The sequence below is a fragment of the Manihot esculenta genome, chromosome 4 (assembly GCF_001659605.2).
Source record: "Manihot esculenta cultivar AM560-2 chromosome 4, M.esculenta_v8, whole genome shotgun sequence".
Classification (NCBI taxonomy): domain Eukaryota; kingdom Viridiplantae; phylum Streptophyta; class Magnoliopsida; order Malpighiales; family Euphorbiaceae; genus Manihot; species Manihot esculenta.
Genome location: NC_035164.2, coordinates 30,465,632 through 30,487,965, shown reverse-complemented (window position 1 = coordinate 30,487,965; position 22,334 = coordinate 30,465,632). Strand labels below are relative to the sequence as shown.

The 22,334-nt window shown below is 30.0% G+C and overlaps 4 protein-coding genes across 4 annotated transcripts; 2 read left to right on the top strand and 2 right to left on the bottom strand.

Annotated features, from left to right (window-relative positions):
- Positions 1 to 1,792: 1,792 nt before the first annotated feature.
- Positions 1,793 to 4,730, bottom strand: LOC110613366 (wall-associated receptor kinase-like 22). Its single transcript, XM_021754447.2, has 3 exons — positions 3,910 to 4,730; positions 3,683 to 3,793; positions 1,793 to 3,557 (listed from the first exon to the last, which is right to left on the bottom strand). Exons 1-3 carry the CDS (start codon positions 4,706 to 4,708, stop codon positions 2,482 to 2,484), a joined length of 1,986 nt encoding a protein of 661 aa, XP_021610139.1. The 5' UTR covers positions 4,709 to 4,730; the 3' UTR covers positions 1,793 to 2,481.
- A 3,030-nt stretch (positions 4,731 to 7,760) lies between these two features.
- Positions 7,761 to 11,635, top strand: LOC110613364 (wall-associated receptor kinase-like 22). Its single transcript, XM_021754443.2, has 3 exons — positions 7,761 to 8,771; positions 10,050 to 10,163; positions 10,311 to 11,635. Exons 1-3 carry the CDS (start codon positions 8,015 to 8,017, stop codon positions 11,480 to 11,482), a joined length of 2,043 nt encoding a protein of 680 aa, XP_021610135.1. The 5' UTR covers positions 7,761 to 8,014; the 3' UTR covers positions 11,483 to 11,635.
- Positions 11,636 to 15,766: 4,131 nt separating this feature from the next.
- On the top strand, positions 15,767 to 19,955 carry LOC110613361 (wall-associated receptor kinase-like 22). The gene is made up of 3 exons (XM_021754440.2): positions 15,767 to 16,745; positions 18,334 to 18,446; positions 18,693 to 19,955. Exons 1-3 carry the CDS (start codon positions 15,842 to 15,844, stop codon positions 19,884 to 19,886), a joined length of 2,211 nt encoding a protein of 736 aa, XP_021610132.1. The 5' UTR covers positions 15,767 to 15,841; the 3' UTR covers positions 19,887 to 19,955.
- A 466-nt stretch (positions 19,956 to 20,421) lies between these two features.
- On the bottom strand, positions 20,422 to 21,464 carry LOC110612637. The gene is made up of 2 exons (XM_021753413.1): positions 21,038 to 21,464; positions 20,422 to 20,927 (listed from the first exon to the last, which is right to left on the bottom strand). Exons 1-2 carry the CDS (start codon positions 21,462 to 21,464, stop codon positions 20,422 to 20,424), a joined length of 933 nt encoding a protein of 310 aa, XP_021609105.1.
- Positions 21,465 to 22,334: the final 870 nt, after the last annotated feature.

Here is a 22,334-nt window from a genome sequence, read left to right as displayed (position 1 = left end):
TTTTCCAGAAATACCCTTCTCTTAATGTGAAATTCCTTTTTTTTCTCTTTCATGTTTTCTCCAGTTGAAGAAGAAGAAGAAGAAGAAGAAGTAGTTGCAGCAAGGGTAGGAAGAAGAAGAAAAAAGAAGAAGAAAAAGAAGAAGAAGTTGCAGTAAGGGTAGGAAGAAGAAGAAGAAGAAGAAGAAGAAGAAGTTGCAGAAAGGAGGGTAGGAAGAAGAAGAAGAAGAAGAAGAAGAAGAAGAAGAAGAAGAAGAAGAAAGAAGAAGAAGAAAAAGTTGCAGAAAAGGTTAGGAAGAAGAAGGAAAAGAAGAAGAAGAAGAGGTATTTGAGTTTGGGTTTAGTGAGGGTTAATTTTGTCAATTCACGTGTCCCAAACGACTATTATGGACGGAAGGACTACGAATTTGGACAGAAAATAAAGTGAGGGACTTAAGTGTTGGGTCGCCAAAATAGAGGGACAGAAGTGTTAATTACGTTAAACTTCAGGGACTAAAAAGTAATTTTCCCTTTTTATTATTTATTAGAATTATAATCAAGTAACATACTGGTGGAGGATAGTGTAGTTGTCATCAAACTTAAATCCATTAGCTTTGGACGATGATCCTCAAGGCACGATCAATTCTTGGAGCTCTACTTAGTACTCCATCCCTTGGCATAGACATATTTCAGGCTGTGCCCCTTGGTTTTAGCTACCGGTTTCCAATCTTAGTTGGGTTGCTTTTTTCTGATTATGGTCGTCTTTTATTTCATTAGAACACCTCAATCTGTCAACCACAACCTTGCACGCCTCCCTCACTAGTTCATTCCCAAACGGCAACGAATCAGAAGTTTTCTCAATTCAGCTATTAAAATTTCCTTGTTATAGGCCTAGGCTGTTGGGCCTGAATATTATTATTATTTTGGGCCTTAATTTATGATATTTTTTTCAGCTTTAACAGTATTTAAAATAATAATTATTTTAGTTCAAGGGAATTTCAAAACTAAAATTGAGGAATGAAAATGAAATAATTTCTAAAATTAGATAACTATAGTATTGAAATTGCCCATTGATTTTGGAAGCTTCTTTTAAAATAGATCACTCGAACATTGGTAAGTGGTTTTTGTTTTTTCAATTTCTTTAGCACATTAGAATATAAAACCCATGAAAAAAATGGTGTCATGCCGTTCATATATCAGAGTAATTTTAAATTATATATAATAGATAGCACGAAATTATTAAATAAATTTAAAATAGATAGTATAAAATTACTAAATAATTTAAATCAACTATTTTAAAAAAAAATTGATCTAAAAATTATTTAATCTAATTTAAACCAAACTGTTTTACATGAGATAAAAATACCTTCTTTACACGTCCGAAAACATTGGAATGTATAAACAAATGGAAAGTTCTTTTTAAAAAATAGCACATGTCAATTACCATGTGCCCTATTTAAAAAAAAAAAAAAAAATTACCATGTGATGGTTTCAGAAGTCAGACCAAGCTCCATAACCAATCCAATATTTTGCGAAAAAAAAAAAAAAAACACTAATAATCGAATATTCTCACGCCTGCAATAGCTGTATTTCACATGGTATCCACATATTGGGTTAATTGTTTATTTCAATAATTAATTTTAAAAAGACATGCACTATACGTGTATTTTTATTAATTTGAATGTTTAATGTTTTTTAATTTATAATTTTTTACTTAAAATGTAATTGTTTTTATTTTTATTTATTTAAATTTATAATTAAATTTTAAAATATATTTTTTATCAATAAATATTTTACAAAAGGGAAGGAGTGACTTAAAAAAAAATAGAAAATTTTAAAGCATTTCTAAAAATAAAGAAACCAACGAGAAATATAAGCATAATTCATACTTGGTAATTTTTTTTCTTCTTTTTACATAAGTTTTATCCGATGTTCCCGAAGGGAAGACATGAGCCATCTGAATCATTAGCAATAGAGCGAAACTGAAACACACAAATTCTGCAGCCATCTCACTCTGTTTTGGTGCTTCTCTTGAGAACCTCACTAGAGTTAACATCTGGTTTTAAAGAAAATGAAGAGATTGAAGATGTTTCTTTGCATCTTCCAAGTGGAGATTCGAGTTGAAATTATTATACATTTCCTTTGGAGTGGGAACACAGTGAATTTGTCTTTATTAGCAAGCCCACTTTCATTGACTCATTTTGGCTCATCCTACGACTGTACACCATAATTAATAAAATAATTTTTTAGCCAAAGCAGTTCTGTCAGATTTCTTTTTCAAAATGATTTGAGAGGTGATGAGCACGGGAATGAATAATGATGGAGTTTCTGAGTCTCTCGGTCTCGAAGGATATTGGAGAAAGCATTGTTGTAGGAAGGAGGAATTAAGATTATGTTTATATCTACTTAGCTTACATACAAAATGTGTCAAATACATCAAACTTCCAATAATCTAAGCATACTCATAGCAAACAACAAGATTATCATTATTTTCCAGAATGTCCTCATAATTTCAATGATATATTCAACTTAATTTCTGATGCTTGAATACCCTTTAACTCCATCGCAATTTCATTCATTGTAGGTCGTTTCTTTCCATTTGAAATTAAGCATCTTTTTGCTAGATTAGCAACTTCAATAATTTCTTCTTTACAGCAGTGCTCCACAATGCGAGGATCAATAATATCAAAGAGTTTGTTTTCTTCCATCAAAAGAATAAAATAGGAAGCTAAACTCATGATTTCTTGTGAGCTACTTGAGAAAATTGGTTTTTTCCCACTTAAAAGCTCCACCAGAACTACTCCGAAACTATAAACATCACTCTTGTCTGTAAACTGACTAGTCTGAAAGTACTCTGGATCCAAATAACCAAAAGTGCCTTGCACACGAGTTGTCAAATGAGTTTGATCAATGGCAATTGATCTTGAAGTTCCAAAATCTGATACTTTCGCTATGTTTTTCTCATCCAAGAGTATATTTGTGGACTTAATATCACGGTGATAAATGGGAATAGAAGCTGCTGAGTGCAAATATGCAAGTGCTCCAGCAACTTCTGTAGCAATTCGAACTCTCATTTCCCATGGCAATGAAGCTTCCTCACTTTGGTCGTGGAGATAATGGTAAAGAGATCCATTAGGTATGAATTCATAGACTAGCAAAGGAACCTTGGTCTCCAAGCAACATCCCAACAACTTAACCACATTCCTGTGATTAATTTGTGAAAGAATCACAACCTCATTTATAAATTCTTGCACCTTTCCCTCATCAAGTAATTTGGACCTTTTAATAGCAACAATTCTCCCATCTGTTAGCATTCCTTTGTACACTGTGCCTTGCCCACCTTGACCAAGTATTCTGTTCTCACTAAAATGATCAGTGGCCTTTTCCAATTCTTTTGAACTAAATATTTTGGTTTGTTGAACACTACTATTACCTGAAGTTAGCTTTTGCTTCAACAATAAACCACCATTGCGTTTAAAAAACTTCCTTTGAAGTAGGATGCTCCTTATTTTCTTTATGAGTTTGTACAGCCTCCAACAAGCATAGGGTATTGCCAATACTCCAACAAATCCACTTATGACTGCGCAAAAAGAAAACAAGAAAAGAAAAAGACAAGGACGAACAAAAATGATTCTCTGTTCATATGAATTAATGTTTTACGTAGGTTGGATCATAAAATTGCAAGGGAAGTTAATAGAAACTTACCTATAATGACGACCCATTTTGGATCAGGCACACATTTATATGACCCTCTAGTATTCACGCATTTTGTTAATTTCTGGCAATAATGATAGTTACTTTCGCATTCATTGATATCTGTGGAAGATGTCCAAATGAAAAGAGTAGGCAGATTAGAATATGCTTATAAATAAATAGTTTTTGTTTTGACTTATAATTATGAAAAATATAATACAGCAGTAAATTTAATTTACCTGTGCATCCAATGTAAGGATTTCCCTCATATCCAATTTTGCAATCACATATGAGTTTCGGATCATAGCCGGTTTTCCACTTGGAGCATTCCGCTGTTTCCCTGTCAACAGCTTTCATTAGGGTGGAATTGATATTCCAATCTAGCTGCATCGGAAATGAATCTTCATAAACCAAAAATGCCAGCTTGCAACCACCAGTGCCTTGAACGAGACTTGGATTAAAAACCTGAATGGCTGAAGGCAATTGAATCTTGCAGCAATCTGTGCCATTACAATCACTCCTTATGTTATATTGAACGACATCATTAGTTGTAATAATTTCAGGAAGCATTTCTTGCAAGTCAATGTCCTTGCCATGGCATCTTGATTCACACCCAACGCTTAGGAGCGGCTCATCCATCAATAGAGCTCTGCTGTTGCAACCAGCTGCAATGAATGAGTTCCCTTTGGAAATATAGAAAGGACTTTTGGTCAAGTCGATAGGCTCATCGCTCTCTCTGCCGGAACAGTTGGAGGATATTATTGGACTTTTGACGCTAACAACGTGACCAAGACTTAAATCAATGAGCTCCAATTTTAATCTACTTAGAAATGCTCTAGGAGGGTGGACACTTGTGTTGCACTCAATCTCAAACCATTCGTCGAAATAACACTCCTTGCTGCCCATTCCAAATGGGTATGGAATGTCTATGTTTCCGCAATGGTCTGTACAGTTGGGCTTTGCAATGGCTGCCTTTGCTATTACCAACTGAACACTTAGCAGCAGTGCCGAAATCAAACACACTGATGCTGCTTCCATTCTTACTGTGTTTAGGTGTTTATGTTGAGAGACAATGACTGCAGTATGCTTGGTATCTGCTTTTAAAGAAATGCGGAAAGATGGAGATGTTTCTTTGCACCTTCCAATCGGAGAGGCAAATTTAAAATAATTGGGCAGCGGAGCTGTGAAGTTTGTCTTTATTTGCGAAGCCCGCTTTTGTTGACTAACTGTGACTCTTCCTTCTATACCATAATTATTTAAAAATTTAATAAATAAACATACTTCAACTTTAATATGTAAATATTTTTCGTAAAATAATTTTATTTTCCTCAAGTTAAAAACATAGTGTAGCCAACTTTTACCGAGGAATTTTGGCTCTTTCAACTGTACTGTATATAATTAGTTTATATAAAATATATTAAATGTTTGGTTTTAATAAATTAATTTGCATACATCAACTCTTCTTTTCACCTGCAAAACAGATTGTATTAAAGTTTAACTGAGCAAGAAGGATTAGAAGAGAAATCAAAGTTAATATATTAAAATTATTTGGAAGTAATAAATTTTGAATTGCTTAAATGAATTAAATATAATTTATATTTTCAATTTTTTATAATCTATACTATATAGAAAAGTAGGATGAGGGAAAATATTTGGATTGCCATTATGTTCTTAATTAGATTAGATAATTATAATTTTACCTTATTTTTAAAATAACATACTATTCTACCAATTTTAGAATTTTTAATTTAATTAGTTAATTATAATTTTACTTTATTTTTAATTTTTAACTAAACATTTAAATTTTTATATAAAAAGTACATCCAAAATCACAATGTACTTACGTCCATTTCTTATTGTTAAAATTATAGAAATATTTTTATTGCTTTTTTTAAATTAGAAATGTTAAGAAATTAAACTTTCCAATTCCCTCGTAATATTAAAATTTAAATACTTTTATTTTTCATTTTAAAAAAACACTTTTATTTTATCTAAATTATTAGACTCAACTAATTTTTAATACTTTTATTTTTTAATTTTCATTCATTGAAGTTTTCGGTATTTAATAATTTCAAAATTTTTAGAAATGACTTTTTCATTAGTATCAAGTGGATTAGTAGGTTGCAATTTTTTACAAAACACCTTTAAGGAAAAAAAATGTATTTTTAGAAATTTGATCACTCATTAGTTTTGAATTAAAATCTATAATGAATGAAAGAACCGTGGTTTTAAATGTACTGAATTTATAAAAATTTAAATGTTTAATTTTAAAGATATAAAAACCGATCCATTAATTGTATTAAACTCATAAAATAAACTTGATTTACCTTATATAATATGTGATTTTTTTAAAATTTTTTCAATTTTATTTTCTTAATGCGGAACTACCATGTGATTATTATGGAGAATTAACTAGATATATAAAATTTTGTTGTGAGTTTTGTAATGAAAAAATGATGAATTAAAGTGAAACACACCTCTAAAATTAAAGAACTAATAAATATTGTTTCATATCAACATGCACTTCATGTCACTACAAGAAATTTGGAATTCAGAGATGGAAATTTTCCGTCGCAAAAACTTCCTGCAACGGTTTTGCGACGGATTTAAGCCCTTTTTTACCCTCGTGGCTGAATTTTGGACAGAAATGCACGTTCGTCTCAAATATTAGCGACGGAGCTGTGACCGGCACTTTTCTGTCGCTAAATTTGCGACGGAACTATGCCGTCGCTAATCGTCACAAAATGTCAAATCCGGGGCATGCCTTCTGTTGTTATTTCCGTCGCCGATATATCAAAATTCTGCCGCTAATTATTATCAATCTGGTGCTAATTATTGTCGCAAATTCCATTACAAAATAAGCCATTTTATCGATGTTCCCTATATTTTTATTATATTCCCCTAATAATTCTATAAAATCTTCAACAAAATATAATAACAACATTCACATTAAAAAAAAATCAAATTCATATAATAACATTTAAGTATAATATTTTGTCCAAAATATATTATCGATAATATTCAAGATGTCAAGAACAATACAATTTACAAAATATCTTATAACATTCATTAGGTTGAAATATTTCTAAGTGCAATAATTTTTAACATAACTACTCTTGTTGATCATTTTTCTGGCAGTGAGGCTTTATTTCATTGGACGTTTTGCCTAGACTTGCATATCTAGACACAAGCTCCTTCTTCAATTGATCCAACATCTCAACCCTCAACGAGAGAGCAACTTACTAACATCATATTTATAATTCCAACTCATATTTGCACCAATTGCATATGGAGGAACAAATGTTTTGGTTATGAATAAAAATACTTGCAGAAGAACTAAATTTCAGAATTAATATATTACCGTCAAATTAGGTAAATTAATTCAAACCATCTCTATGTTACTTTCATGCTCGAAAAATTTATCACGTATTTCATTTCATGCACTTCAATGATTTCACATTATTAGCTGACAGAGTTGAATCTGATGATTTTAGGTTTAACTCTTTCGGTCTCTATTCTGTAATTATAATAATAATAATAAAATTTTTTAACATATAATATATAAAAAGCTATCATATACTTTGCGCTTTTCTTTAAAAATATTATTATTTTTTGCTGTTTTTTGGCTAACTTTTGACAACAGAATGTGCTGTTTAGATGGCACATGCTCACTTTATTGCAATTTTTTAAAATAATATTATTACAATATAATAAAATTACATAATATATAAAATTAATTATTTAGTTGTTGAATAATTCAGTATAAAAATATTTAAATATAAACACGTGGATATCAGGTCTCCAGAGAATATCTATTGTTTGTGATTGGTTTTGGAAGTTCCTTTTTGAAACAAGTTTGCAATACTTTTATAGAGACTGTAGGCCCAAAGAAGACCCAGCACTAGCCCATTTTCGTTGACCACCACCTTGTGCCTTTTAGCAAAGGTGGTGGCACCCAAACCCTTCTTCACGGGTTCGATGGTTCAATGTATATAATAATAATTTGGAAAAAGGAAGAGCACCCATCAAGTTTCATTAATCTATTTCAAAAGAACCTGAAAGAAGATGGGGGAGAGATAATATCAACAGTTCAGGGATAGAAGGATTGCTTTTGCCTTAGAATCAAAAATAAGAACAAGGAAAAATAAAGACAAAATATGTTAACAAAAGTGGGTTTTCACATCTTAAAGACAACTTCACAGTTCACACTTATGTTTCCACTTGAGTCTCCATGTGGAAGGTTCAGAGAAACATCTTCAGTCTCTCCATTTTCTTTAAAAAGCAGATCCTAACGACAATGAGCTCCAAGTGATCCAAAGAGAAAGACCAAAACTGAGTAAGAATATGGTTAATGTAGAACTCATGTTCGAGGTCAGCTTCACTTTGGTGGCTCTTCTATTGCTATGTATTCAGCCGGCAATAGCAGCTCCTCCTTTGAACAGCAACTGCACAGAACGCTGTGGAAATGTTAACATTACATATCCCTTCGGAATGGGGAAGAAGGAATGCTATTTAAACGAATGGTTTGAGATTGAGTGCAACAAAAGCGTCTACCCTCACAGACCATTTCTAAGGAGAATAAAAATGGAGGTCCTCGATATTAGTGCCGGAGGCTCTGCCACCGTCATAAGTCCGATAGTGTCCTCCAACTGTTCCGGCTGGGAGGGCGATGAGCCTATCAACTTGACAGGAAGCCCATTCTATATTTCCAACAGCAACTCATTCATTTCAGTAGGTTGCAACACCCGTGCGTTGTTGATGGATGAGCCGCTCCTACGTGTTGGGTGCGACTCAAGTGCTTGTAATGGAACTGGTTGCTGCAAGATTACAGTGCCTTCAACTGTTCAGGTTTTCAATCCAATTTTGAATCAACACACTGGTGGTTGCGAGCTGGCGTTTCTGGCTGTTGACGGGGGACTACTCTATCGTCCAGAAGTCAGCAAGTTCCCGATGGTGCTGGATTGGACGATCAATTCCACCCAAACGAAAGCTATTGATCGGGAAACCGCGAATTGTTCCAGCTACCTATATGGCAATGGTCCTGAATTCCAGTGTTATTGCAATGATGGATACGAAGGAAATCCTTACATTGGATGCACAGGTAAGTTTGTTGATGATTACTTTTTTGAAAGAAAGTTTATTGCAATATTTATATTGAATATTACTTTATTTTATTGATGTGTAGTGGCGCACCTACATAATGCTTAGGGGGGACCTCGCCCCACTCCAAGCATTATTTGGGTAGTCTTTTTTCATTAAAAAAAAAAAAAACTTTATCTTTTTATTTTAAAAAATTATATAGTAAATATAAATTGTAACCATTTTAAATTTAAATTTTAGTGAATTTATTGATTTATCTTAAAATTTTTCTTATAAATTTTATGAATAATAATGTTATCTAATTTACTATTTAAAATTAGTTGTGCATATATAAAATTTTAAAATAAAAAAGTCTAATTTTTCATAATATAAAAATACATATTTTATTACTTTTTAGTATTTGTGATAGTTAAAAAAATTAATAGATGGAAAGTATTTTTCAAATAAAAAATAAATTATTTTAAGAAAATGATTTTATTTTTTCGTATATATAAATTTATAAGAGAATTATTATTTGATTTCTAATATTGCATTAATAAAAAAATTATTTTGAGAAAATGATTAAATAAAATTTTATTAAAATGTTATTATATATAAATTTATAAGAGATTTATTATTTAATTTCTGATATTATATTTATTAATGAGTTAATTCTTATATTTTTTTAAAATTTATTAAAATATGTTTTTTTTTTCAATAAAATAATATTTTATATTTTATCGTTAAAAATAAATAAATAAAATTTTTAAAACTCAATTCCCGCTCCTTCTTTTTCAACAACCCAATTTCTTCTTTCTTTTCTTCCTTTTCAATAACTTAATTTTTAAAATCTATTCTTTTTTTATTTCTTCTTTCTCCTCCGTAACCTATTTTTTTTACTTCTTTTTCCTTAATAATTCAGTTTTCTTTTCTTTTTTCATCCTCAATAATTCAGACCTTTTGATATATTTTTACTAGTAAAAATAATTAGAATTGAACGTAAAAATTATTTTATGGATAAAGAGAAAAAATAAAAATATTTTAATAAAATTTTAAATATACAAATACGGATTTATTAACAATAACAATATTTAAAAATTAAATAATAAATCTTCCTAAATTTATTAATATATGTTATTTTTAAAAATAAAATAAAATAATAAAAAATAAATTATTTTATTAAAAATATATATTTTTTATTTTTTCATATAAAATATTTTTCGAACACAAATTATTTTTCATAAACAAACTCATTCCCTAATATATCTCACTTGCGTATTCTTTCTGTTGGGACTTATAGATACTGATGAATGCAAAAGTCCAAATTATCATTTTTGCCGGAGATTCACAAAATGCATGAACACTAAGGGGTCTTATAAATGTGTGCCAGACCCAAAATGGATTATCATTATTGGTAAGTTTTCTTTTCCCCATTTTATAATATTAAAAAGCTATAAATTGAAAATGGATTATCGTTATGATGTTCCAACGTTAATTAATCCATAGTATATGACCATATACTCATGTTTGTTTCGTCTTGTCTTCTTCTCTTTTAATGCAGTCCTCTGTGGGGTTATTGGAGTTTTGGCAATACCCTTAGGTTGTTGGAGGCTGTACAAGGTTTTAAGAAAACTAAGGGACATCCAATTGAAGAAGAAATTCTTTAAACGCAATGGCGGTTTATTGTTAAAGCAACAGCTAAATTCGAGTGATGGTAGTGTTCAGAAAACAAAGATCTTTAGTTCAAAGGAGCTGGAGAAGGCTACTGATCGTTTTAGTGAGAACAGAATACTTGGTCAGGGTGGGCAAGGCACAGTATACAAGGGAATGCTAACAGATGGAAGAATTGTTGCCATCAAAAAGTCTAAATTACTTGACGAGGAAAAGCTACAAGAATTTATCAATGAGGTTGTGATTCTTTCTCAAGTTAATCACAGAAATGTGGTTAGGCTATTGGGATGTTGCTTGGAGACTGAAGTTCCTTTGCTAGTCTATGAATTCATCCCTAATGGATCTCTCTTCCAATATCTGCATGACCAAAGTGAGGAAGCTCCATTGCCATGGGACATGAGACTGCGTATTGCTGGTGAAGTTGCCGGAGCACTTGCCTATTTACACTCGGCAGCTTCTATTCCTATTTATCATCGTGACATTAAGTCCACAAATGTGCTCTTAGATGAGAAAAATAGAGCAAAAGTATCAGACTTTGGAACTTCAAGATCAATTACCATTGATCAAACTCATTTGACAACACGTGTGCAAGGCACTTTTGGTTATTTAGATCCAGAGTATTATCAAACCAGTCAGTTTACAGACAAGAGTGATGTTTATAGTTTTGGAGTAGTTCTTGTGGAGCTTTTAAGTGGAAAAAAACCAATTTATTCAAGAAGCTCAGAAGAAATCATGAGTTTAGCCATGCATTTTGTTGTTTTGATGGAAGAGAATAGACTCTTTGATATCATTGATGCCCGCATTGTGGAGCACTGTGCTGAAGAAGAAATCACTGAAGTTGCGAATCTTGCAAAAAGATGCTTAAATTTGAATGGAAAGAAACGACCTACGATGAAAGAAGTTGCAGCGGAGCTAGACGGGATACAAACATCACGAAGTAAGCTGAACATTGTTAAAAAAAATAATGAAGAGATCGAAGACAATCTATCTGATGATGATTCTATTACAGAAAGCTATGAGACTCAAGAAACCATATCTGATGGCATTGCTATTGCAGTTTAGTTGTGATTTTAGTAAACTAATTAAACTCCATCAATATTGGAGACCAAGAAGATTTAGTATCCATCAAAACATATGTTTCATGTTGTTTCTCGAAGTGTATTAAGCATTTTTTGCCTTTTTTTGTTTCCTCGTACCAAAGATGTTGATGATTTCTAACCTTTCCTTTGTACTTTTTTTAACAAATAATTTTAAGGTGACTTTCTAACTTAAACAGCTTATATTATAGTTCTGATGTGGATCACATCGCTATTGTTTGCCTAATTAATATTAGGATTCAACAGTCACTGTTATATTTTAAAGTTTTTTTTTAATAAGTAATTTTTTTTATTAATGTTTTAAAAATTAGAAAAATAAAAATCATTGTTAAAATTATAATTTTATTAAATATAAAATAAATTATTTATAAAATATATTATTATTATTATTATTATTATTATTATTATTATTATTATTATATAACAAATTATTTTTTTTATAACAATTTTTAACTATTCTCAAACTATTGCGTTATAATTTAAAAAATTTAAGTTTCTTCCAAAGATCTTTTAATGAAACATTGCTTCTAAGGATTTTTTAACCAAACACCTTATAATTAAATTGATTTACAAGATAAAAATATATTTTAAGTAAAAAAACATTAAAATTATGAAACCAAATTAAAAATTTTTAAAAATATAAAAGTAAATTATAGTTAAGTCCTTGGATTTTAATGTAATTAATAGATTAATCTCTATATTTTTAAAATCGAATACTTAGATCTCTATATAATCATTTCATTCAAATTGAAAGTTTTTTCATTTATAATTCCGTTAATCAACCGATGAATAAACATTTTAAATTTTCAAAATACCCTCAAGAACATTTAAATTTTTTTTCAATATAAATGAGAATTTTATATATAATAAACTACATTTTACTCCCTAAATTTTAGTATAATTAACGGATCGATTTTTGTATTTTTAAAATTAAATTTTTAAATATCTCCATATTTAATCTGTCTAAAATTATAATTTTTCCATCCATTATAAATATTATTTCCAAACTAGTGGATAATCAAACTTTTCTGAAAATACAATTTCTTACTAAAATACTTTTTATAAATGTTTACAATCCATTTAAAAGGTTATTTAATATCACTTAAAAATAACTGAAATTGTAAATATTTTCTGAAAGTTTTGAAAACGTGTAAATATTGAAATATTTTAATGAATAAAAATTAAAAAATAAAAAATGTTAAAAATTAGTTAAATGAGATATTACAAATAAAAATTAATAAGAATTTAGGTGTTTTTTCAAATAAAAATGAAGGATCAAAATGATTAAATTATAATAGATGAAAACAGACTGATTATAGAAGAATTTAAGTGTATAATTTTAAAAATATAGAAACCGATATATTAATTATGCTAAAATTAAATAACTCAAGTATAATTTATTTATTTAAAAAGGTAATAAAGATATTTTCACACTTTTAATAGTAAAAATGAATTGAATTACCTCTAATTTGGACAGACTGATTATAGAGATATTTAAGTATTTGATTTTAAAAATATAGAAATTGATTTATTAATTATATTAAAACTCATAGATCAAAATATAATTTATTTAAAATATAATTATACTGTTTTTTTGTATAAGCAAGTCTCGGACTTAATAGAGTAAGGCTTAAATATCTCATTATAAGCCCAAGATTTACTTTGAAGGACAGAATTGAATTCGGGCCTACATATAGGAGGCTCAACTCGATTAACCTGCTGAATCCGTAGGCAACATATTCCGTAATATCTAGAATCGTGTTCACTTGACGGCGAATGAAATTAAATGACTACGTAACGATAAAAAAGAGTGTAATACGTCCGAACATATGGCCAAACGTGACTATAGTAAGAGGTACGAGTACAGAACGACAGTTATGTATCACTATAAAATAAAAGAAAAAAAAAAGACAGAACAAAACAAACTTACTAAAATAAATTTTGAGTTTATCTTGTACCGGATCTTAAACATCAATCCCTAATAATAATGGCATTCTAAATTTGCCTATCAATAGACATAAAAAAAACTTAGAGGCAACTTCTCCCTACCTTTCATGAGTTTAGGATTAGCAAAATTCTCAAACAACTATTTGAGAGAGAGAGAAACTCAATTCTTTTTTTTATGAAATTTACACTCTTAATAATATTCAATTACACACCAATTCTTTATCATCTAAGTCATTCAACCCGACAACATTTATAAATATTCAATCAATTCACATGCATGTATCTATCAATTTTCCAATAAAATAATAGTCTAATCTTGAATTTGATTGGAGAGATTTTTTTAGTTAATATTCACTTGATTTAAAATTAAATTAAATAAATAAAAATAAAAAAATTTAATATTTATAAAAATTAACTAAATTGATTTTAAATCCAAATAAATTTGAATTAAATCGATATAATTTAATTTAATTTAATTTGATCAGATCAATTGAATTTTCTAATGATTTTTTTTATTTTTTTCATATTATTTTTAATATTATAAAATTTAATTAAAATATTTTAACGTTGGTTATATGATCTAATATTTATATATTATAAAAAATAATTATATTATTAATCTGATTCAGTTTGATTTTATTAAATTTTTTATTAATAAAATCCAACTAAATTAAAATAATTAAATTTTTTAAAAATAAAATCAAATTAAATTAAAGAAATAAAAAATTAAATTAAAATTTTAAATTAATTTAATTCAGTCAATTTTTTTAATTTAAATCGAATAACTTTCATTCCGTTTTAATTTTTATAAAATTGACCGAAAAGTTAAACAAATTAAGAAATGCATTAATTCTTACATAATATTGAAATTAAATAATATTTTTTAAAAAAATCAATTATATATTAACATATACATATGTATAGCTAAATCTGAAAACAGTAATCATCATTTAATTTTTTTTATTCAACAAAAATCATATTTTTAAACATGTTAACTTTCTATTGATTTACAATAGCATATCACATGCTCATATAATATTATTAATTTACTGTATAATTACTCAACTATTCAACTTCAGCTACTAGCGGTGAGCAGTATTTAGTTTAAATCGAAAAAATCGATCGAACCGAATTAATTTGAAAATTCAGTTTAATTTTTTATTCAATTCAGTTCGATTTAGTTTTTAATTTCAGAAATTTTGGTTATTTTGATTCGGTTTGATTTTGATCAGAAAAAAATAAAAAAAATCGAACCGATTAGTGATAATAATATATTCTTTTCAACAATATAGAGAAATTAAATTATATTAAAATTAAAATATTATAATTAAATTTTAAAATACTAAAAATATAAAAAATAAAAAAATTTATTAAAAATCAAAACCGAACCGAATCAGATTGAATCAAACTGATTCGGTTCGATTCAGTTTCTGATCAAAATCGGTTCGATTCGGTTTCTGATCAAAATCGATTTAATTCGATTTTTATAAATACTAAAATTTCGAGTTTCGGTTTATTCGGTTCGGTTTGATTTTGAACCGAACCGATCGAATGCTCACCCCGACCTGCTACATACGTTTGGACATGCATGAGCCAGATGGATTTTGATCGGTGAGAAATGGTTCCTAAAACACGCAACTAATGGTCCCAATTGATTAAGAAACTAAAATGAAAAGTCACACTCAAAATAAAAATTGAAAATCCGACATGGAAATTTATTTCATGATCTTAATTAATTTTCAAATGAAGACTTCTCTTAATTCCCTACCTTTTATTCATTTATTTATTTTTATAACAAATAAAGTAAGATATATCAAGACAAGTCCTTAAAAAATATCCAATGCACGCTATGAAGTTAGTCTTCTATTATGTTTCTTTCAGCATATTCACATCTATACATTTCCAGTTTTGCTTCTACGTATAGCTCACTCTTCCTTTGAATATTCTCTCAACTTCCTTTTCAAAGGAAACTGTAATATTCGCACGTTTAATTAATTAATTAATGGCAACATATTAATTAATTTCTTGACTTTAAATAATATATTAAAATATTTTTAAGTTTAAATAATAAACAATGACATTTTAAAATAAATTCAACACAAATACAAACTAAAACTAACACATCATAGAATGGAAAATATAAAATCTGTTGACTTGTTTTTCTCTCTAAAACTGTAGATGAGATATTTCATGGAAAAATAATAGTCCTATCCATGAATTTTCCACACTCAATAACATTGACTGTTCTTGATTTTATCCTTTTTTATATATTATTGTTTTGGTTTAGAGATGACCCCGTGGTTTCAGTTTTAGCTTAGAAATTACGAAGAAGCATTTTTGTTGTCCAGAACTCAAAAGGCTCTTAAGAGAAACACCAATGAGTATGAAATTAGCGTGTGGAGTGGGTTTCAGTTTGGCACTATTGCTGTGTATTATTCAGTTGGCAATAGCAAAGGCACCCATTGCAAAGCCCAACTGTACAGACCTTTGCGGAGATATAGAGATTCCATTCCCATTCGGAATGGATAACAAGGATTGCTATTTAAACGAATGGTTCGAGATTAAGTGCAACCAAAGTGGAGCTTTTCTAAATAAAATCAATATGGAGCTCCTCAATATTTCTGTACGTGGCAGGGCTAACGTCAAAAGTCCAATAATGTCGTCCAATTGTTTGGGCATGGAGACTGATCATCTGCTGCCGCTCAATTTGATAGGAAGTCCTTTCTTTATTTCCGACTACAACATATTCACTGCAGTAGCTTGTGATACTCGTGCTTTAATGATAGATAATCCCCTCCAACGCCTCGGGTGTGAGTCAAAATGCCTTCTTCGGAAGGATGTTGATTGGCGAGAAAAGCTTTCTAAAATCGTAAACGGTTCCTCTGGAAATTACTGGATCACGGAAGATTATTGTGATGGTATCGATTGCTGTCAGATTACAATACCTTCATCCCTTCAGGTTTTTAATCCAAGTTTCCAGGCTATAGATGTTAATCGGGGCACAGGTGGTTGCAAGCTGGCATTTCTAGCAGGATTATATGATGGAGAATCCTGGACGAAAAATGATTCAAATATGCAGTTTCCGATGGTACTAGATTGGATGGTCAAAATGAACCGAACGGAAAGTCATAATTGGATGGTCGATTCCGGGCTATGGAACGGTCGTTACTCGGAAATAATGTATTGCTACTACAGTTCTGGTTCTGCTTTTATTAATCAGGGAATATTCCGTTGTCGTTGCGGTGGCGGGTATGAAGGCAGCCCTTACATTGGATGCACCGGTAAATTGACTATCTCGTTTTTTATTTTTAGTAATAATAAATAGATAACAAAAGAATCTGATATTTTTATATTTTAGATTACACAATAGTCAACTATAAGTCCTTTTTTTTTTTTCTTAACAAATAATCGCTACAAAACAGAAGGTTTATTTCAATCAATATTAGATCACGTAATATAAATAAAAATAATAATAATATCAAGTCTAATTTAAATAAATTTTAATGATAAACTTCAATGGAAAAATTACTATGCATCCTGAGTTTTGGTAAAATTAACTATTTTATTTTTATAATTTTTATGATTAATTAAAAAAAATTCATTATTTTAAAATGCAACTAGTTCGTTCTTTTATTAATAATTATTAATAAATTTTATTAATTTTAAACAAAAATTATAAATGCACTTCTTAATCAAAAAATTTAACTATAATTAAGTAATTTTTGAATTAAATCAAACCAAATCAAATTAAACTATATATATAATCTTAAGCCTAATGACTTCATCTCTCTCATCCTTCGATTATCGGTCTCTTCTTCTCCCCTAATCTTCAACCGTTAATCATATCCTTCTTCTTCTATGGTCCTCAATTTTCATTCCACTAACCCCTCTCCTCCTCCTCCCATACTTTTCTTCTTCTCTCTTATCTGGCTCTTTCAAATTTTCCATCCTCATTGTTATTGGCTCACCTAGATAGAAGAGGTAAAGTTAAAGAGCAAAGGAAGTTTTAATCAGCCATAATAAATATAAGGAAGAGCGATTTTTAATAATAAACCATTGATTTTTCGGTTGTGAAATTTGTACAAGTATATTAAAGGTGATTAGGGGGCGATCGGGTGGCCTGCTAGGCTTAGTGCGGCCTCCGGGAAGCCTTTCAAGGATGAGTTCCACTTAATGTATTTAAGAAATTAGAGAAGAAAGGACAGCAAATCTTATTTGATTGGAATGGATTGTAATTGTTGTACTTGCTGTGAAAACTATGTAGAAATGGATTGTAATTGTTGGATTGAATTCTAAATGAATATTGAAGTTATTTATTAAATATGTGGATACTCTGTTCTCTAACATGTTTAACTGTATAAATTTTTATAAAAAGCCACATAAAATGAATTCAATATTGGTTTTACAATATCCAACAATATTTACTTTATAACTTTTACAATTTACACAGGAAAATTATTTCAAATAAATTAAAATGAATTTCTATTATAAAATTAGTTACTTTTTGAAGAAAAAAGACAAACTTTTAGTCAAAAGAAATATTATAAAAAAATGTTATAAATATAGTTTGAGAATACAAATTATTTGTTTACAAAAATTAAATTTTATCATTTAATAAATAAATGAAACGTACATATTATTATATATATATAGGTCTCCCCATATATATTGTGTAATGTTGGATTTGTTCCTCTTCCTCATGCAAAAAAAATACGAATTGATTTTGATTAGTGTTTTTGGTTCTGTTTGGTTTCCTTGATAAAAAGATAATTTTATATTTTCTTTTTTTTTTAAAATTAAATTTACCTATTAATAATATGTTATTATCTCTATAACAATAATTGGAATGTTATTGTTGTTTTGTATTAGATATTGATGAATGCAAAGATTCAAAACATAGTCGTTGCAAGGGAATAACAAAATGTGTAAATATTTCGGGATCATATAAATGTGTAGCTGATGCAAAATGGATCGTATTGTTGGTAAGGTTTCTTTTGCCTAATAATCATGTTATTTAAGATCCATTTTCAGTTCTAAAGAAATTTTTGGATTTAACTCATTTATCATGTTATCTATAAATTATCTAATAGAGATATTTCATATTAATATAATTATGAATAAATATAAATTTTAAAATATGAAATTTATTATTAATCAACAGTTTCTCTAAGTTGCATGGCTACTTGGCCTTATTATTATACTTACACCGACTTTGTTGCATTACTTAGTGCTTAGGTGGGGTTATTGGAGTATTGCTAATAGGCTTTGGTGCTTGGAGGTTGAACAAGCTTATAAAGAAAAGGAGGAGCATTGAACTCAAAAAACATTTTTTTAAACGGAATGGTGGCTTGCTGTTACAACAACAAATAACTTCAAGCAATGGCAGTGTTCAGAAAACAAAAATATTTACATCAAAAGAGTTGGAAAAGGCCACTGATCGTTTCAATCAAAACAGGATACTTGGTCAAGGTGGTCAAGGCACAGTGTACAAGGGAATGCTAGATGATGGAAGAATTGTTGCTGTCAAAATGTCCAAATTAGTTGATGAGGAAAACCTACAAGAATTTATCAATGAAGTTGTGATTCTTTCTCAAATCAATCACAGGAATGTTGTTAGGCTGTTGGGATGTTGCTTGGAAACCGAAGTTCCTCTGCTAGTCTATGAATTCATACCCAATGGATCTCTTTTCGAATACCTCCATGACCCAAATGTTGAGACTTCATTGCCTTGGGAAATGAGAGTACGGATTGCTGGTGAAATTGCAGGGGCTCTTGCATATTTGCACTCAGCAGCTTCTATTCCAGTTTACCATCGTGACATCAAGTCCACTAATATACTACTGGATGAGAAACACAGAGCAAAAGTTTCAGATTTTGGAACTTCAAGATCAATTGCCATTGATCAAACTCATTTGACAACTCATGTGCACGGCACTTTTGGTTATTTAGATCCAGAGTACTTTCAGTCCAGCCAATTTACAGATAAGAGTGATGTTTACAGTTTTGGAGTGGTTCTGGTAGAGCTTTTAAGCGGAAAAAAGCCGATTTGCTCAAGTAGCTCGCAAGAAACCATGAGTTTGGCTACATATTTTATTTTTTTGATGGAAGAGAATAGACTTTTTGACATTGTTGATGTTCGTATTATGGAGGATTGCCACAAAGAAGAAATTGCTGCAGTAGCTAATCTAGCACTAAGATGCTTAAATTTGAATGGGAAGAAACGACCTGCAATGGTGGAAGTTGCGATAGAATTGGAAAGGATTCGAGCATCACCAAATACTGAGTTGAATGTTCAGCGAAACACTGAAGATGCTGAAGAGGTTGCTGAAGTAATAATGTTGGTCATGGATGATGTTCCTACTTCAGTTACTAATGGTGATCTTAATAGTGTTGAAGAACCATTGATTGCTAGCACAACTTGATGATCAAGAAGATAAAACTTCTGTTGAAAGGTTTTCTTTTCTTTTTCCCCTTAAAGACTAGTTTAAGTCAATGTTTTTTAAGTCTATGTTATTGTATTAGTACATGTACATTCAATTTAAACAAAATTTTCCTTTAATAATATTTGTTCAACATTCAATGATTGAATAATTAATATTGATTACTCATAGAATCATGATGAAATTATGAATTTTGTTTATTTCAAAGGCTTATGAATTGCTTTTTTATTCAATAGAGACATGTAAATATTATATTAGTAGAGTTTTAGTCATTCGGTCATAAGTATATATATTTTGCAATGGTATTATTATTAAAAATTGATAAAATAAAATGAATGATTTAGCTAAATTTTAAAGTTGTAAGTCTCAATAAAATAAATTTAGGACACTAATGGATACTTTAGAAAAATTTATTTAAAAAAATAGATGAGAAACACTAATTAAATATAATTTATTTGGACTTTCTTCCATTGAAATGGAGGATTAATTGCCGTGAACAAAGAAATCGTTGCAGTAGCTAATTTGCCGCAAAGATGCTTAACTTTGACGGGAAGGAAATCATTTTCAACGGAAGAAGTTGTCTCACGCCCCTGGAGGGTATAATAGGCCCCAAATGCTGACCGGCATGAAGAACCCAATAGTTCATTGTCGAGATACAATTAGTAATCCAATGTTGATCAAACCCCATCTTAGAAAGAACCACCGAAATATAATTCCACTCCAATCTGTCATAAGCTTTGGATATATCTATTTTAAGAGCATCAAAACCTTCCTTACCTTTCCGCTTATTCAAGAAAAAGTGCATAAGCTCAAATACAACAATGTTGTTGTCTTGCATACTTCTAGTATGAACAAAGGCATTCTGCGAAGTAGAAATAATAAACGGCAACACCTTCTTAAGCCGGATTGCAATTGCTTTACTCATTATCTTGTAAATAACGTTACACAATGCTATCGGCCTTAAATCTGACATGCTCTCCGGAGTATTCTTCTTGGGGATAAGAACCAGTAAGGTTTGTTGAACTCAGTCGGAAAAGAACCATGATTCAAATAATACACACAAGCTGCCGAAATAGAAGAGCCCACAATATCCCAGTGATTTTGATAAAAGGAGGGGTTGAAACCATCCATACCTAGGGCTTTTTCAGGGTGCATACTGAAGATCGCCTCGCTGATTTCATCCAAAGTGTAAGGCATTGTCAAAAGATCATTATCAGTAGCCGAAACACAATTTAGAATATGCTCTACCACAGGTTCAACATCCCCCGCTGTAAAAGTGAAGATATCTGCAAAATACCTAGAAATAAGACCACCCAACGCTTCCTTATCTTCCATCCAATCACCAGAAGCATCACGCAAACGCACAATACTGTTCTTGTGACGATTTGAAGCTGCAGAATGGAAAATTTTGGTGTTCTTATCACCTTCTTTCAGCCAAAAAACCTTAGTTCTCTGCTTCCATCTCACTTCCTGATCACTAAGTAAAGCATTGAAATGGTTTTTACCTTCAGTGAAACAATTAACATCCGCTAATAACAGAGACCCACGGAACTCCTTCATGACTCGGCGAGATTCTTACAACTTAACTCTGTCGGCATTCTTCAAATCCATTCCCCAACGGAATAAATCAGACCCACACCTCTTCAATTGATCAACAACGCTCAATCCTTCACAATTACTCCAAGATTCAGTAATCAGTGCTTTACACGCTGGATTTAGTAACCAACAGTTTTCAAAATGAAAACAATTAGCTTAGAACGAACCAGATGCTCCGTACTTCAAGAAATAAAGGGAGGTGATCTGATGAGGTAGTGTCTAGGGTATAAGCTTGAGCCATAGGTAAAGAAGAGACCCAAGAAGCGGTAGGCAAAACGGCAAAACCCCATCTAATTTGGACTCAATAAGATTACCCGAATCCCGTCCATGTTCCCACGTAAATGGGTGTCCTCCCACAGTAAAGTCTAATAAACCAGCATCATTAACCGCAAGACGGAAACTTTCAATAAGATTTTGTGGTTACCTCCGACCACCCCGCTTTTCATCTTGATGCAAAATGTTATTAAAGTTCCCTAAACAAACCCAAGGGCTACAATCCGCCAGTGTTCTGGATAGAAGTGAGCATTATTCGATTTAAATTAAAATAATCAATCGAACTGAATTAATTTTAAAATTTAGTTCGATTTTTTATTGAATTCGATTTGATTTGATTTTTAATTTCAAAATTTTCGGTTATTTCATTTCGGTTCAGTTTTGATAAAAAAAATCGAAAAAATCAAACCGAATCAATTAGTAATAATAATATGTTATTTTCAATAATATAAAAAAATTAAATTATATTAAGATTAAAATATTTTAATTAAATTTTAAAATATTAAAAATAACATGTAAAAAATAAAAAATTTATTAAAAATCGAAACCGATCAAATCGAA

Coding starts and splice junctions, on each gene's coding strand:
- LOC110613366 (XM_021754447.2), bottom strand. CDS start 4,708: ATGGAAGCAGCATCAGTGTGTTTGATTTCGGCACTGCTGCTAAGTGTT. Junction 3,794..3,909: donor TCCTTACATTGGATGCACAG/GTAAATTAAATT, acceptor CATCTTCCACAG/ATATCAATGAATGCGAAAGT. Junction 3,558..3,682: donor AAAATGGGTCGTCATTATAG/GTAAGTTTCTAT, acceptor CTTTTTGCGCAG/TCATAAGTGGATTTGTTGGA.
- LOC110613364 (XM_021754443.2), top strand. CDS start 8,015: ATGGTTAATGTAGAACTCATGTTCGAGGTCAGCTTCACTTTGGTGGCT. Junction 8,772..10,049: donor TCCTTACATTGGATGCACAG/GTAAGTTTGTTG, acceptor TGGGACTTATAG/ATACTGATGAATGCAAAAGT. Junction 10,164..10,310: donor AAAATGGATTATCATTATTG/GTAAGTTTTCTT, acceptor CTTTTAATGCAG/TCCTCTGTGGGGTTATTGGA.
- LOC110613361 (XM_021754440.2), top strand. CDS start 15,842: ATGAGTATGAAATTAGCGTGTGGAGTGGGTTTCAGTTTGGCACTATTG. Junction 16,746..18,333: donor CCCTTACATTGGATGCACCG/GTAAATTGACTA, acceptor GTTTTGTATTAG/ATATTGATGAATGCAAAGAT. Junction 18,447..18,692: donor CAAAATGGATCGTATTGTTG/GTAAGGTTTCTT, acceptor TGCATTACTTAG/TGCTTAGGTGGGGTTATTGG.
- LOC110612637 (XM_021753413.1), bottom strand. CDS start 21,464: ATGAAGGAGTTCCGTGGGTCTCTGTTATTAGCGGATGTTAATTGTTTC. Junction 20,928..21,037: donor GCACCCTGAAAAAGCCCTAG/GTATGGATGGTT, acceptor TTTCCGACTGAG/TTCAACAAACCTTACTGGTT.